The sequence below is a fragment of the Ipomoea nil genome, unplaced genomic scaffold (genome assembly GCF_001879475.1).
Source record: "Ipomoea nil cultivar Tokyo-kokei standard unplaced genomic scaffold, Asagao_1.1 scaffold2662, whole genome shotgun sequence".
Taxonomy (NCBI): Eukaryota; Viridiplantae; Streptophyta; class Magnoliopsida; order Solanales; family Convolvulaceae; genus Ipomoea; species Ipomoea nil.
In genome coordinates, this window is record NW_017619090.1 from 1,168,954 (window position 1) to 1,184,112 (window position 15,159).

The 15,159-nt window shown below is 33.6% G+C and overlaps 2 protein-coding genes across 3 annotated transcripts; one reads left to right on the forward strand and one right to left on the reverse strand.

The window, feature by feature from the left end:
• The first annotated feature begins 2,575 nt into the window (after positions 1 to 2,575).
• Positions 2,576 to 4,901, forward strand: LOC109154996 (arogenate dehydrogenase 1, chloroplastic-like). Of its 2 annotated transcripts, XM_019302735.1 has the most exons (8): positions 2,576 to 2,598; positions 3,241 to 3,453; positions 3,547 to 3,715; positions 3,861 to 4,016; positions 4,089 to 4,171; positions 4,273 to 4,342; positions 4,438 to 4,512; positions 4,621 to 4,901. In XM_019302735.1, exons 1-8 carry the CDS (start codon positions 2,591 to 2,593, stop codon positions 4,714 to 4,716), a joined length of 870 nt encoding a protein of 289 aa, XP_019158280.1. In that variant the 5' UTR covers positions 2,576 to 2,590; the 3' UTR covers positions 4,717 to 4,901. The 2 variants fall into 2 exon arrangements, with proteins under 2 accessions (XP_019158280.1, XP_019158281.1); XM_019302736.1 differs by lacking the exon at positions 2,576 to 2,598 and having other exon boundaries at positions 3,081 to 3,453.
• Positions 4,902 to 5,103: 202 nt separating this feature from the next.
• Positions 5,104 to 8,910, reverse strand: LOC109154995 (protein RETICULATA-RELATED 6, chloroplastic-like). Its single transcript, XM_019302734.1, has 7 exons — positions 8,163 to 8,910; positions 7,861 to 7,990; positions 7,107 to 7,637; positions 6,718 to 6,825; positions 6,044 to 6,592; positions 5,638 to 5,751; positions 5,104 to 5,470 (listed from the first exon to the last, which is right to left on the reverse strand). The coding sequence occupies exons 1-7, from the start codon at positions 8,807 to 8,809 to the stop codon at positions 5,324 to 5,326; spliced, it is 2,226 nt and encodes a 741-aa protein (XP_019158279.1). The 5' UTR covers positions 8,810 to 8,910; the 3' UTR covers positions 5,104 to 5,323.
• Between the last annotated feature and the right edge of the window lie 6,249 nt (positions 8,911 to 15,159).

Here is a 15,159-nt window from a genome sequence, read left to right on the forward strand (position 1 = left end):
ATAATAATAATAATTATTATTATTATTATAATTTATAATTTATAATAATAATAATAATAATAATAATAATAATAATAATAATAATGTTTTCATTATTTTACTTTCTATCTAACCCATTTTATTACTATTGGACACAAATATTATTTACAATTAATATTTAATATGTATATAATAATAAAAATGTTAATACTAATTATTTATATAATTTACAATTAAAATTTAAATCTATCTATACTATTAATAAATAAAAAAATCATCTTTTTGTGAAATTCACGCCCAAACAATAATAAATGTAAATTGTAAAAGAAAACTAATATTATTAATTAATTAAAAATATAAAAGGGTCTTAATGAAAAAGGAAACCGGTCGGAAATTAGTCAAATTGAAAAAGGAAACGAATATTATTTATTAATTTACTAAAAATTATAAATATCCCTAATTGACTTAAAATAGAAAATGAGATTATCGGATCAATGCGAAATAATATTTGATTAAGAATGTAAATTGAAAAATGAAACTGATGTTCAAATTTAAATAATTATATATCAATTCAAATATTCTTAATATATTACAACAAATCTATTCCGTGTATGCACGGGTGCAAATACTAGTAAACCAAAAAACAATAGTCATAGATCTAACTAAAATCAAGAGTCAACATTTGACAACAAACCTCAAGTAGAAACATTACCTGATTTGATCCTCTCTCTCTCTCTCTCTCTCTCTCTCTATATATATATATATATATATATATATATATATATATATATATATATATATATATATATATATATATATATATATATATATATATCTGCTATACTAATAAGAGCCCAAGAGAGTTAGGCTTATAATGGGTAGAAAAAGTGGCGGTTAAATTTTGTAATCAGATGAATGGCTCAGATTGATCAGATTTTAATTTTTCCTTTAGATTTCCTAATTTATCCTTAATGAATATGATTTTCCGTTAAATATTATCTTTTCCGTTAATTTCTGTTAGTTCACCGTTAACTTACTCATTGATTTCAATAAGAAAGGTCTTAGGTTCGAACCCCATCCCAATCAAAGTTGGCAAAATTAGTACTCTATTTTACTCTTATTAAATTAAATAATAATTTAGTAGCTACAACAAAAAATAATACATATGCATTTCTTTAATTTTGAATTATGTGTTTACAATGTCTTTATTCAAAAAAAATTATTCATTATCAATAAATTGAATAAGATAAATAATTTCATTAGTTATATTGTATTTATTTTTCTCCAATATAAAAATTCTTTACATTATATTCAAATTCATCAATTGATTATATTCGCTACATTGTCCCTACAATGTCTTTATTAAAAAAAATTATTCATTATCAATAAATTAATTAAGAGAAATAATTTTATTAGTTATATTGTCTTTATATTTCTCCAATGTAAAAATTCTTTACATTCAAATTCATCAATTTATTATATTCACTACATTGTCCATATTATCCTTTTTGTGCACTATTTTTTAATTAAATATCAAAGTTATAATACAAAATAATGATATATATTTATTTATCAAGTATTTTATTAATACCATGAAAAATTTAAAAATATAATTAATAAAGTCTATCATATTAACTACTTTGAGGGATTTGTTGTCAAAGAGAGTATTCAAATCACACAACAAATTGAAGTGAGAACTACCTCGCAATGTCCTTGTTTAACAATCAGCAATTAGCGGTTAGCTTTAGCAGATTATATTAGCGAATTTGACTAGTGAATTATATCAATGGTTGGTAAAAAGATATTTGAAAAAATTATCTGATTAACATGTAAAATGACCTAAGGGTATAATAATAATAATAATAATAATAATAATAATAATAATAATAATAATAATAATAATAATAGTAATAATAATAATAATAATTGTTATAAAAAAAATAAAAAATATAATTAAGTCAATCATATTAACTGCTTGGAGGATTTATTGACAAAAGCGTATTCAAATCACACAAAAAATTGAAGTGCAAAACTATCTCACAATGTCCTTGTTTGACAATCAGCAGTTAGCTCTTCAATATTAGTATATATTTAATATTTTATGCCGGAATTTTTATTTTCTCTCCCTTATGTCCCGTATTTGGTTTCAACCATACCTATACAATAATTTTATTGACAATTATAATTAATCTTTTACTATATTATCTTGCATTTTAAACTTAGAATTACATATTTAAATACGCAAATTTAACATTTAATTATCTATGCATGAACAACTCCAATATAATCTTGTCTTGATATACTTTAAAGTACTTATTTATTAAAAAAAAACATTGAGCATTATCTCAATCGCGCATTGCGCGTAAAATACTAGTATATATATATATATATATATATATATATATATATATATATATATATATATATATATATATATATAGATTATTTTTTAAAAAATAAAGTTAAAAAGAAAAATAAAAAATGTGGACGTGAGGTGCGAACGTAGATGTTATCTTTGCCTTAATAAGTGGATTAGGATTTAGGTGCCGGAAATCAGACACATCAGATCAGATGATTGAGCTGACTCATTCCTTCTATCCATCCAGCCACCATGTTCAAGTGTTTCACATTTCAAAAAAACAACATTACTCCGTATAATATTATTATAAGTTGAACAACCTAAAATCCAAAAATATTATAGCATCTCTGATCTAATGCGCAAATTATTCGGTGAGCCCGAGTCTAAATATTCATAATTTACCATTTAAAAATTCATAATTTGTATACTACGAACACACAATATCAACATATATGTAATTGATTACCTTGTTTTGTATTCACAATTTCCTTTCAAATACTCAAGTCACACAATATTAAACACTATTTATATTCTAGAAACACTATTTATATTCTAGAAGTTCACAATTCCAATACTAAAAATACACAATTTATACATCGTTTAGGACCAGAATCTACCTTACAAGGTGAACCACTGAACCTGGTCAATGGTATAACAATTGGCAAAATACCATACACTATACTCAGAATATCATTCTTTTTACCCCCCCTCTCCCCCATCCCATTTTATGGCTTCTTGAGATCTTAACAAGACAATTTGAGCTGAGCTGAGAGGGTGAGACTCTACTCAGCATCTGCCAAGTGCCAATGGATCAACCATATCCGATCCCCAACCTTTGCTAAGAAGAGACGTGCAAGGATCTCCCATTCCAGACAATACATATCACTACAGTTTAGTGTTACCTTAAAACCTCATCAACACATCATTTTTCTCTCATGTCTACTTGTTCTTTGTCATCATCAGAAACAAACCATGAAGATTGGAATTGTTGGGTTTGGCCCTTTCGCCCAGTTCCTGGCAAAAACCATGATCAAACAAGGCCATTCCATAACAGCATCTTCGAGATCAGATTACTCAGAAGTCTGCAAACATCTCGGAATAGCATCATTCTACAGGTACAAGAAACCAAGTCTTACTAGATTGTCTGTCACACGTAAGAAATTAAGAATGTAAGTTTTCATGTAAACTTGTGTCTGGCTTGCACATAGGGATATGGCTGCGCTTTTCGAATCAGACAATGATGCTATACTTATATGCACATCAATCCTGTCGCTAAAACAAGTTGTCAAGTCTATGCCATTTCATTGCCTGAGACGGCAAACACTCTTTGTCGACGTACTGTCAGTAAAAGAACACCCCAGAGATATCCTTCTGCAGGTAACTAAACGTTTAAGCTAATAGCAAGACTATACATTTATGTTTTATATAGTATATGCACAACATAACGTTCTATTCATGCTTATAAGTTGTTTTATCTTATAGCTATATATATACTTACAATGTCTGCATGTCTCTGTGAAAGGTGTTGCCCGAGGACTCGGACTTGCTCTGCACTCACCCGATGTTTGGACCAGAAAGCGGGAGAGATGGGTGGAAAGACTTGGCTTTTATGTATGACAGAGTCCGGATTAGAGATGAAGCGTTATGCTCTAGTTTCCTGCAAATCTTTTCCAGTGAGGTAATTAAGCACTAGTTAAAGTTTCCATGAAAACTTTCCTGTCTCTAAGCAATACAGTAACGAGCTGTGCAGGGCTGCAGAATGCTGGAAATGACCTGCGAGGAGCATGATAAACAGGCTGCAAGAAGTCAATTTATCACGCATACAATTGGAAGGTACGTTGTAATCATTGGCAACGACCAAACTAATGAATAGAGCATAACAGATAAAGATATAGAAGAGTACCGCATAACAAATGTCTTTTACTTGTAAGTAGGATCTTATCAGAGATGGAGGTTGAATCCACACCAATAGACACAAGAGGATTTCAGAAGCTCGTTCAAGTGGTAAGAAATTGTGCATCTAGAAGTCATTTCATCTTCTGGTTGACAAAAGTAGTGTAATGCTATCACAAAAGAGTCTAACTATGTACCACTTTCAGAAGGAGACCACTTCAAAACACAGTTTCGATCTATTCAGTGGGTTATTCATTCACAATAGGTTTGCCAGGCAGCAGGTAAAGAACAGTTACCGTTTCTCTGCAACAATGTTGAGATCTCATTTTGTTGATGCAAATCTGAATCAACAACAATTCAATATCACTGAAATCCATAATCATATGCAGATGGAGAGTTTAGAACTAGCCTTTGAGAAAACCAAACAGAAGCTGCAGGAGAGGTTAAAGGAGGAGCAGGATATAAGCATGATTAACCATCATTGACTCATAGCATATTTCAATGTTTATCTTTGTCTAGTGTACCAAAGCAATTTTAGCACTGGTTTAGAGACAGTTCTTATATGAATATGTTGTTGGTTGCTGGTCCCCGTACCTACATAAGGCCAGGTGTATTATATAGCAGGCTTCAACCAATATAGTTTATACAAACGGAGGTGACAGTTCTCAAATGAAGTACTTATCAGATGTTGCAACGCATACCATACCAATATAGTCCCAATTTAGTGCAACTGAGAGAATCGGTGATTAACTTGCAAATCATAAACCTGTACTTTTGGCAGATTTTTGGTTTAGATAAAGATGTGCCATTCTTCAGTAATTTTACAAGAACTACAGATTACAGTTTAAAATTCAAAGCATTAGAGCAAAAGAGAAGCAAACAGTGAATTTTATATCATTCAAATATACAATATCCATCTGTTATTTACATCACGTGGTTCAATATGAACGCAAATCTGAAATTTCAGAATGTGCTTAACAAAATTTGGATCTGACGGAATGTATAAATTTTAAATCGAAGATGAAGAACCAAAACTTTTGCTTACATATTATGAGAGAAGCTTCCAATAAAGCTGGAAAAGGGAAAGTGTAACTATTGATTATTGATTTCATCAATATTTGTATCATCTGCGGCAATATTGCAACCAACTGCAGCATTTGAGGATTCTGGATTAAGTTGGGGATCAGGTTCAGTTGTTCGAGCTTGAAGTCCTGTAAACCGTGCAAGGTCTATCCATTGCTGTTGGAGATTGGGAAATGTAAGTATCAACTCATGTTAAGAAAGAAGAGAATTGCAAATATAAGCAACTATGTTGATGTTATCAACAGTGAAATAAATTAAACATGCAAGAACAGGGTTGAAAAATCAGAAGCATGGAAGATGAATGGATATTAAGTTGTATCTACCTGGGTGCCCCAGTATGAGTTGATTGTTCGAGCGACAAAAGATAGCATATTTACAAGTATAGTCTGGTCAGAGAACTGGTCTGAAATTCGGTGCTCTACTACTCCAGCAATTATCTGCATCATAGATTTATGTTGTCTAGTACTCCGTAATACATATAAAAAGATAAAAGAAATAGAACTGAACATAAAGACAGTGTTCTTAGACTTTTACTAACAAAATCAGGCAAGATTTATATACTCTCTGGAACAGTAAGACTACTTTTATTAAGTTCTATGCAACAGACGTTTTCATCAATTATGCAGAAATGGCAACAAAGCTAACCATGATAATTAAATTGAAAAAGTAAACACAATATGAGCCTTGGTGCAGAAAGAAATATGAGAAAAGGTTTCAGTGTTAACCTACCTGATACCTTAAATTTGCTGATATTCCCAGAAAAGTGCTGTATACAAGTGCTGTTTTCAGTATTGGAGATCGCTTATTCCGTAGTTCCCTAGCAAGTGATGGGCTTAGTATTTTGCGTACTCCAAACAATATATTGGAGGATGCCACTGCTCCAATACTTGAAATGAATCCTACACCGGCCAATTTAAAACCACCAATAATCACTGATGCTACCCTATGACTCAAACCCCAGTCCTTCCCTGCAAGACTTTTTTGAAATGCGTTATCTGGGATGGAGTTCAGGAGACCTTTAACTGCTTCCATGCTTTCAGGCACATCAACATCATTAGTGACTGGTAGGAATGAAATTGTAGGGGCAGGAAGCCACACTGTAAAAAAGTCTACAACTATTCCCCTAAAAGTATCTGTTATAACATAATCAATCTCTTCAAAAAAGTTTTCTTTACGCCTTTCATATTGTGCTAAGAGTGTAGTTGTTATTGATATAGCTTCTTCAATAGCTAGTCGATGTAGAAATTTAGGATCCGCCAATAGTCTCTCTCTAAAACCCTGCATCAAAAGAGTTTCTCCATTATTTTATACCCACTAGAGAAGAGAAAAGGTGAATTGGTTGGGGAGACGTGTAACTGATTGAAGAATACCCTGTTTTTCTCAATAGATGGGAGAATAGATACCTGAAAACGATGAGTTAATTCTGAAATAAAAGGATATTGCTCTAAATCAAAAAAGTTCTGCAACATTTCTGGTGATACAAGTCCCAGATCTAATCCTTGTTGAAGGTCCTGCAAAACATATAATTTCAATGCAACAATAAGATGGATCAGTCCAAAGCTCCTTTTGGTAAATTTCCAAAGACATGCATAATAAAAAAAAAAGTTAGTTATCTCCCATACTTCCTTGCAATCCTATTTTGTTTAAAGGACAAAATGTAATACTGAGAATTTGGTTATAGGCAATGAAAAATTGACCCCATTAAAGCATTAAAGATTGACAAAAAAACAGCTTCAAGTATATTATTACAACCAAGTTATGAGGTGATGACGCTGATCAATTAGAAACTAACCTGAGGTAAGGCATCTCGCCTCCTGCCAGCTGCACTCATCACACGTGAAATTTCAACACGATCAAAGCAATTTCTGCTACAAGGTCGAGCTGCAGAGTACCACAAGAAATCAGCAATAGGTACTTCTCCCTCTCGTCTTATTTGTTGCCTCTCAGGATCAAGTAATATAACAATTTGATTTTTCTTTTGCATCTTCCTGGAAATTCTGGCCGGCACCCCTGTCCCCCTTGATCCATACATTACATGAGTTGCACCTGTGACAACTAAAAGCAAACCAGTGTTTCCATCATCTGCAACAGCTTGTAAGATAGTCTGAGACATAGCATATTCTTCAACCACTCTTGCTTGTGTAGAAAAATATGAGCTTGATTCAAATGGAGTGGACTGGTTCGGCAATTTTATATCAATAGATGCTCTGCGTGAAATTGAAGTAAAACCCGAATTGAAGCCTGAACCAGCTGGAGGGACATACTTCTTACGATCTGCTTTAGAAAGGCCACGAATACCCTCTGCTTGAACTGTTCGTTGGACCTAATTACAAAGATTATAATATATGAAATCCAATGTGTGTTGTCAACACTTGAAAGTAAACATAGAGTATACTTGTGCTGGAAAATATAGATATGGAGCAACAGATATTGCCGTTAATGGTAGAGCTTATTTTCATAAATTTCATCAATACTATGTACAAGTAGTGTTTAATATCTTAACTTTTTCCTGATATTAAACATTGAAGAGACAACCATTTGAATACCTCTAGTGGTAAACCACACGCAACCAGCCGAACACCATTATCGCGGCAGTAAGTTAACAGAGGTTCATACTCCTGCCACCGCTCAGGCGGCCAATGTGTTACATAAGACCTTAAGCTTTCTTCATCAATTCTGCCATCAAATATGATTCTCAATACATCATTTTTATATAATTTTTTTTTTCATCCCTTTTCTTTTATCAAAGATGAGCAATATAATATTCCATAATCATAAGAAGACAAGAAGTAAACTAACTAATCAAATAATCATTGCAATGAATGTAGTTTGAGATGAAATATTGCACCTTCCAGAGATGTACTGGTTCAGTTGTTCTTGTAGGTTAGAAGGAAACGCTTCAAAAGCCAAAGAAATACGCCTCTCCTCCTCAGCACATCTCTTCTGCAAAATCTTCAAAATCTGAAGCTCCAATTCCTTATCATCACGGGTCGGAACTTGCTCCGCTTCCCCCAAATACACAATCCGACCGCTCATTAGCTTCTCCCACACCTTCCTCTTGTCCTTCCCCACCGCCAACGGCTCTCCAATCACCGTCGCATCGTAAATCCTCGAATTTATCACCTCCTCCTTTTCCTCCGCCTTCGGCACGGACGACGGAGCCTCTGCCGCCGTCACCGCCGCCGCGGCGGACTGCGGCGCGGAACTCTCCTGCGGCTTCTCGTCCGCTCTCGCAACCGCGGAACGGAGCACACTAGCTCCGAGAACGAGTAAAGGCGTGACGAGCACATCTCGCCTCCTCATCCCCCTCGTCGCCTGACTACTCGAGTCGCTCTCCGCCCGAGTGTCGCCGCAGCGGACTGAAAACCTCAAGTGGCGCGGGAAGTCTCGGCGGTGCTGAACTTCCGGCGGGTGAAATGGACGGCGGTTGAGCGGCGTTGCATGGAGGTGGAGTGACCTGAAAGTGATGCCACGTTGAGCGTGGTGGGGCTTCATTTCCAGATTTCGCCCTGAGATGGACCGTTGCGCATTCAACTCTACCAATCAACCAATTCAATTTTAGTTCTCAGCCTTAAAAATATTTTTCTGAAATAAATCCAAAATAATAATAATAATAATAATAATTTTTCTGAACAATAACAATGATTCTCTGGATTTTTGTTTTCCTTTTTTTAATGTACACATCTCATATTCCTCATCTCCTGTCCACATTTACATCCATATCATTTCAATTGTTTTACGTGTACTTTACAACTTTTTCCGATGCCACGCTCAAAAGTCAAAAGTATACGCCTTATTTACTATAAAGAGTTAATGGCACATGAGATTTATTCTTAAAATTTTAAATTAGTTATGCTCTTTCAATTTTTGTTAACATTCATGATCCAAGTTAACTATTCATGATCATTAACTTTTAAAAGTTAACCAACTATGGTCCTTTACAAAAAATCACATAAATTCGGCAACCAATTGCATTGGAATGAATTCAATTGGTACATGAGAAAGAAAATCACATAAATCGAGAATGCAATTGGTGCCGAATTTAAATAATAAATAAATAAGAGTGATTCTTTATAAAATTTATTCGTGAGACAAATCTAGTCAAGATATAAATTTAATACTTATATTAAAAATGTAATACTAGTCATGACTTTTATACAATTTATAATTATACTCTTAAAAGGAGAATTATATTTATATTGGTGCAAAACTACATTCATTCAACTCACCAAAAAAAAAAAAAAAACTACATTCATTCATCTTCAATATGGAACAAGTGATACTTAAAACCGGCCTTTTCAATTTCATTTTTACTACATTCGTGCAGGGGCGCACTCGTCCGAATTAGATAACTCTGAGGCTTAGTCTCTCTTTCTTCACCAAAAAAAATATGGAACAAATGATACTTAAAACCAGCATTTTCAATTTCATTTTTTCACCTTAAATAAATATACATTTGATAATTAATTTCTCATTTACTAATTATCTATTTTGGACGTATAATATATCAAATTAAACATTTGACTTAAGAAAATTGAATCCACTTTGACCAACTTAAATAAAAAATGGACCTCACTCAAAATAACCACTTTAAATGCTATATATAAGGTAAATTGTGGGATGTGTTTAATGGCATAGGGTCTGAGTGTTTATTTTTTATCCCAAGATTGAGATCCTCCCTCATTAAAGATTCGAATCCAGATATTTATTGAGTCACTATATCTGCACTCAATCTTTCGATGACTGAGTTATGTCCCGGGACGACTCGGATTCATATATGTATGCAGGTAGTGTGGGGTATTCTTTTTCCTTTGCCACGAAATTGGAATTTGAAAATTTGTAATTTATAGTGAATTATATTGGTTGGTTGGCGGATATGCATGAGGTTAGCAAGTTGGAGTCCGAGTTGGCTTTTGTGGCTCTCGTAGTAAAACGTTGCGTACCAAATTGCCATGCAAGTATGCGTTGATAGTTTCAACTAAAAATCGAATTAAAGAAAATTTCATTAGAAACTCATATATACATACATACATTGATTAACTTTCTATAGGTATTGATGTATGTAATAGGTAATTCAAAAACCAAACTCATAGGTATATATTATACAATATTAATTTTCTATAGGTATTGATGTATGTAATAGGTAATATTAATTTTTATTTATAACTTTAAGGATTTCAAAATTTAATTAACAATTTTGATTAATTGGTTAACCAACTGATTAACTGAAAAAAAAATTGGTTCATTTAATTCAGTAATAGAAATTTTGGTTTGGTTAAAGGTTTAGAAATTTTGATTAATTTGCTTCAGTTAATTAGGATGTACACATTTGGTTAAAGTAATTTTAAATTTTTTTAAAATTAAAAGTATTGCATTTTTTTCACTTTATTATTAGTCTTTTCTTAGCTTCCGTTAATCATTTTGAAAACATTTAGCTATAGAATGTTTTTACTCATTAATGAGTATTTAAATGAATTTACAGAGAAAATAAAGTTATGACATGACGTTTTTGACTTAAAATATGTTTTCAGTTATTTGATGTGTGCTTTGGGAGGAAACATATGGATTTGCTTATTGACTCTTCCTTGTCGCGGCCGGGAGGCGCCTAGGCGCGACTTTTGCAACACTTATTATTATTATTATTAGGAAAAATGGTCAAATAGGCCCTCGAACTTTAGCTTAAAAGTCAATTAGGCCCCTAAACTTTCTAAAGGTGCAATTACACTCATCAACAATTCATTTAAGTGCAATGAAGTCCAAAACACAAATTAATGACCTGCTATCACAGGTCATTAGGGTTCAGGCCACCTTCCGGCGAATTTTTCGGCAAAAAAAAAAAAAAAAGTGACCGGAGAAATTTTCGACAAAAGAAGTGACCGGCGAAATTTTCGGCAAATCTAGGTCGGTTGCTAGTCACATTTTTTTTGTTGGAAAATTCGCCGGAAGGTGGCCTGAACCTTAATGACCTGTGGTAGCAGGTCATTAACTTGTTTTTGGGCTTCATTGCACCTAAATGAATTGTTGATGGGTGTAATTACACCTTTAAAAAGTTTAGGAGCCTAATTGACTTCTAAGCTAAAGTTCGAGGGCCTATTTGACCCTTTTCCCTTATTATTATTATTATTATTATTATTATTATTATTATTATTATTGTTGTTGTTGTTGTTGTTATTGTTGTTATTGTTATTATTGTTATTATTATTATTATTATTATTATTATAGGTAAACATTTATTCTCTTCGTGAATCAGGGACTAGGTGAAGCGTGACGCTGAATCGGAGCCCTCGCTGACAAGCTACCCCTACTCCACCATAATTTCTGATTCTTTCCAATCTCGCTCCCTCTCCTTCCATCTCGGAAAGAAGCTCTGCTCCTCCACTCTCCTCTCCGACCTCTTCCTCAACACTTCTCCTCCGATCCGTCCCTCCGTGCAACCACCGTGGATGACGTGTGCGCCGTCCATCTCCGCGACCCTATTAGCTATTGATGTTATGCATGGTAGAATGGGTTCTAAGAAGATGATGGCTGGAAGACATGTAAACAAAGCGGAACCCAATTTTAGTGCATCTGTTCGTAATCTATCTAAGAGTGATTTAGGAGCAGTTATCTTTGGATGTAAACATTATACAATTCAAGAATGCTTTTCCAAGAAGTTATTTGGTTAGTCACTCCTTCACATATTGTGCTTTCTACCTAGAAGAAATTTTGCAGTGTTTGATGATTATTATGTTGATTCCAATTTTTTGTTGGATAGGATTGCCACATCTACATTCTCAATATGTGAAGAAGGTTAGTCCTGGGCTTCCACTTTTTCTTTTTAACTATAGTGATCGGAAGCTCCACGGTATATTTAAGGCTGTTGGTTATGGACAATTAAATATTGATCCACAAGTGGTGCCATGCTTTGACAGAAGACCAGTTTTCCCCCATCATTGCTGATAACTACTATGAAACAAAGCTTTTTTGGTTTGAGGTGGACAAGTTTCAAACTGCTAAACTTATTGAATTGTTTTCATCTTCATCAGTGCCTAATGATGGTCTTCATTCTCGCAATATTCCTAGAATTACAAGTGAAGCTAGTACCTCTCTCGGACAGAGTAATGCTCATCTTCCATTTGAACAGAATAGATGGAGTGCACTGTTGAGTGATGATTCAACTTCTGATACGGTGAACAAAGATCGAAATTTGAAGAATGTCTTCCATTTGAACAGAAAGCTTGGAGTTCACTGTTCATAGATAATTCAGCTTCTGACATAGTGAACAAATTTGGAAATTTGAAGATTGGGTCCAATCTCGCCCCCTCTCATTCCGTTTCGGAAACAACCTCTGCTCCTCCACTCTCCTCCCCGACCTCTTCCTCAACACCTTCTCCTCCAATCTGCCCCTCCGTGCAACCACCGTGGATGACCTGTGCGCCGTCCATCTCCGCGACCCTACTTGCATTTCCTTGGGTAAGCATTTATTCTCTTCGTAGATCAGGGACAAGGTGAAGCGTGACGCCGAATCGGAGCCCTTGCTGGCGAGCTACCCCTATTTCACCATAATTTCTCATTCCTCCCTATCTCGCTCTCTCTCCTTCCATCTTGGAAATAAGCTGTCCTCCTCCACTGTCCTCTCCACGCTCCTCTACGACCTCTTCCTCAACACCTTCTCCTCTGATCCGTCCAGGCCGGCCCTGAACCCGCGCTATGAGCCTCCAAATTTTGGGGGCCCTTATTATTATTATTTTTTTTTTAAAAGAGAAGTTACCGTGTATATATATATATATATATATATATATATATATATATTGATTCTGCGTTCACAGTTTTGAAAAAAACAAGCCGACAAACTTATTACTACCCTAGTCCCTAATCTAGCTTACGAATTGCGAAAATTTGCAGAGAACTTACAACTCACGAGAACTACATAGTTAACAACAAATTGTCTAGGACTCTAGGTATTTGTCTATTTGAACTAATTCAAATATTTAATTTGTGTTTTTAATTTAATTAAGTATTTGAGTAGTGTTTTTTGAGTTACTAATTAATGATTATGCAAAATTGCAAATCAAATTTGCAAATTTGGGCATTCTCAATTTAGTTAATAAGTTATCAAAGACAACAATTTGCAGGCATTAGATAAACTAATTTAGTTTTATTCGTTGTCCAGACAGTGCAATTTAGTGAATTGACGCAAAGACGGCAAATTTAACTCGTATGCTATTGATTCTTCAATTCTTTTTTTTTTTTTTCTTTTTATCATTCAAACTCTGAAGTTCTTCAATTCTCTTGACACGTAATTAAAATTATGTATTGTTTCACAATTCTTGTTTATTGTGTTATTTACATGACTTAATAATTCTGATTTCAGAATAATATATTAAAGAATTTGTTTATTGATTAATAATTTATTCGTAGAGTTTCTAAATAAATTTTTATTATTTTCGTTAGGATTTTATGTCTTCTAGAAAATATTCATCTGGGTTTGAGAAGTGTAAAAAAGAAAAGAAGAATTAAGCAACTAAACCAATCTCAAAAGGGAGCTCTTGAAAAACACATTACAAAAAAATAAAATAAAAAAAATACTCAATTAGATGAGCAAAAAGATGATGCCAAGAAAAATTTGTTAGATGCTAATCTTCATATAGCACATCAAGATGATTGTTAGACTTGAAAAAAAAGGGGCCAAAATTAAGATATTGCACAAGATCCTAATTTTTATTGAAACGGCCCTGGATCCGTCCCTCCGTGCAGCCACCGTGCGCAGTCCGTCTCCGCGACCCTACTTGCATTCCTTGGCTCACTACCTTTTGAATTACAAGGGCTTCTTACTCATCTAGGTAACTATTTCCCCCCTTTTTATTAGGATTTTCGTAGAGTGAAGTTATTTTTTATAGGTTTTTAATGATTCTATGCTTCTATTTGTGTGTAAAAGAAAAAGAAAAAAGAAAAAAAAAATCTGAGGTGCATTTGCCTAGGATGAGGCAATTCAAAGTGGGATTCCTGATCAGGAATTTTAATGTTGGGTTACGCAAAAGGAAAATTTGACTTTTCCTTTGGCGTTATTACCTTCAATAACACCTAACGCTTTAGCGATATAGCTTTTCCATTTATTTTTTGAAATAATGGCAGAAAATACGGTAGGTGGACAGTACACCTACCGTATTTACTACCATTAATACCTAAATACTCCGTAAATGCCACCATTATTTACTGCATTTTCCTTCCCCACATTTAGACTCCTCCCCTGGTAGTTTTCTTCGAATTTCTGGCTTGCGCACATCATTTTCTTCAATATTTGTAGTCCCTCTCAAGTCCTTTTCACCCTTTTTGTTTGTGTAGTTTGTATCAACGATTTTTGTATCTTGAGAAGTAGTTGTATTGTTTGACGTTCGTCTATTCAGGGTTGCTGCGGTTCATGGCGGCGACAGCCTCGGCTTGAAGGCAAGAAAAAATTTATTTTTTATTTTTGTGGTAATAGTACATTATTTTGATTGTTGTTTCCTTGATGAACACATATTCTAGTTTCTTCAAAAATATACATTATTTTGATTGATGTTTCCCCGTTGAACACATATTGACCCTGTTTTGTAAAAAATTGTAGGCCAATTTTAACTTATTTGACCACTATTAATTGTTTGATTTAGTTAAAATATCATTATAAATATTTGGTTAATTAACTTTTTGCAATTTCAAAAGGCTAAAATTCAAAAAGCTACTGCAAACAACTTTTTCCAATTAGCTTTTTGAGAAAAGAAATTAATATACCAAACAGCTATCTTCTAACAGCTAATTTACCAAACACTTTTCTATAATCAGCTAATGTTATCAACTATTTATACCCTCTAATTAACACAATCAGC

Excerpts from the sequence above, each read along its gene's own strand:
- LOC109154996 (XM_019302735.1), top strand. Across the intron at positions 3,716-3,860 it reads CCAGAGATATCCTTCTGCAG|GTGTTGCCCGAGGACTCGGA; the intron begins GTAACTAAACGT and ends TCTCTGTGAAAG. Across the intron at positions 4,172-4,272 it reads ATCACGCATACAATTGGAAG|GATCTTATCAGAGATGGAGG; the intron begins GTACGTTGTAAT and ends ACTTGTAAGTAG.
- LOC109154995 (XM_019302734.1), bottom strand. The coding sequence starts at position 8,809 with ATGAAGCCCCACCACGCTCAACGTGGCATCACTTTCAGGTCACTCCAC. Across the intron at positions 7,638-7,860 it reads CGTGTGGTTTACCACTAGAG|GTCCAACGAACAGTTCAAGC; the intron begins GTATTCAAATGG and ends CTTTGTAATTAG. Across the intron at positions 6,826-7,106 it reads GGCGAGATGCCTTACCTCAG|GACCTTCAACAAGGATTAGA; the intron begins GTTAGTTTCTAA and ends TATGTTTTGCAG.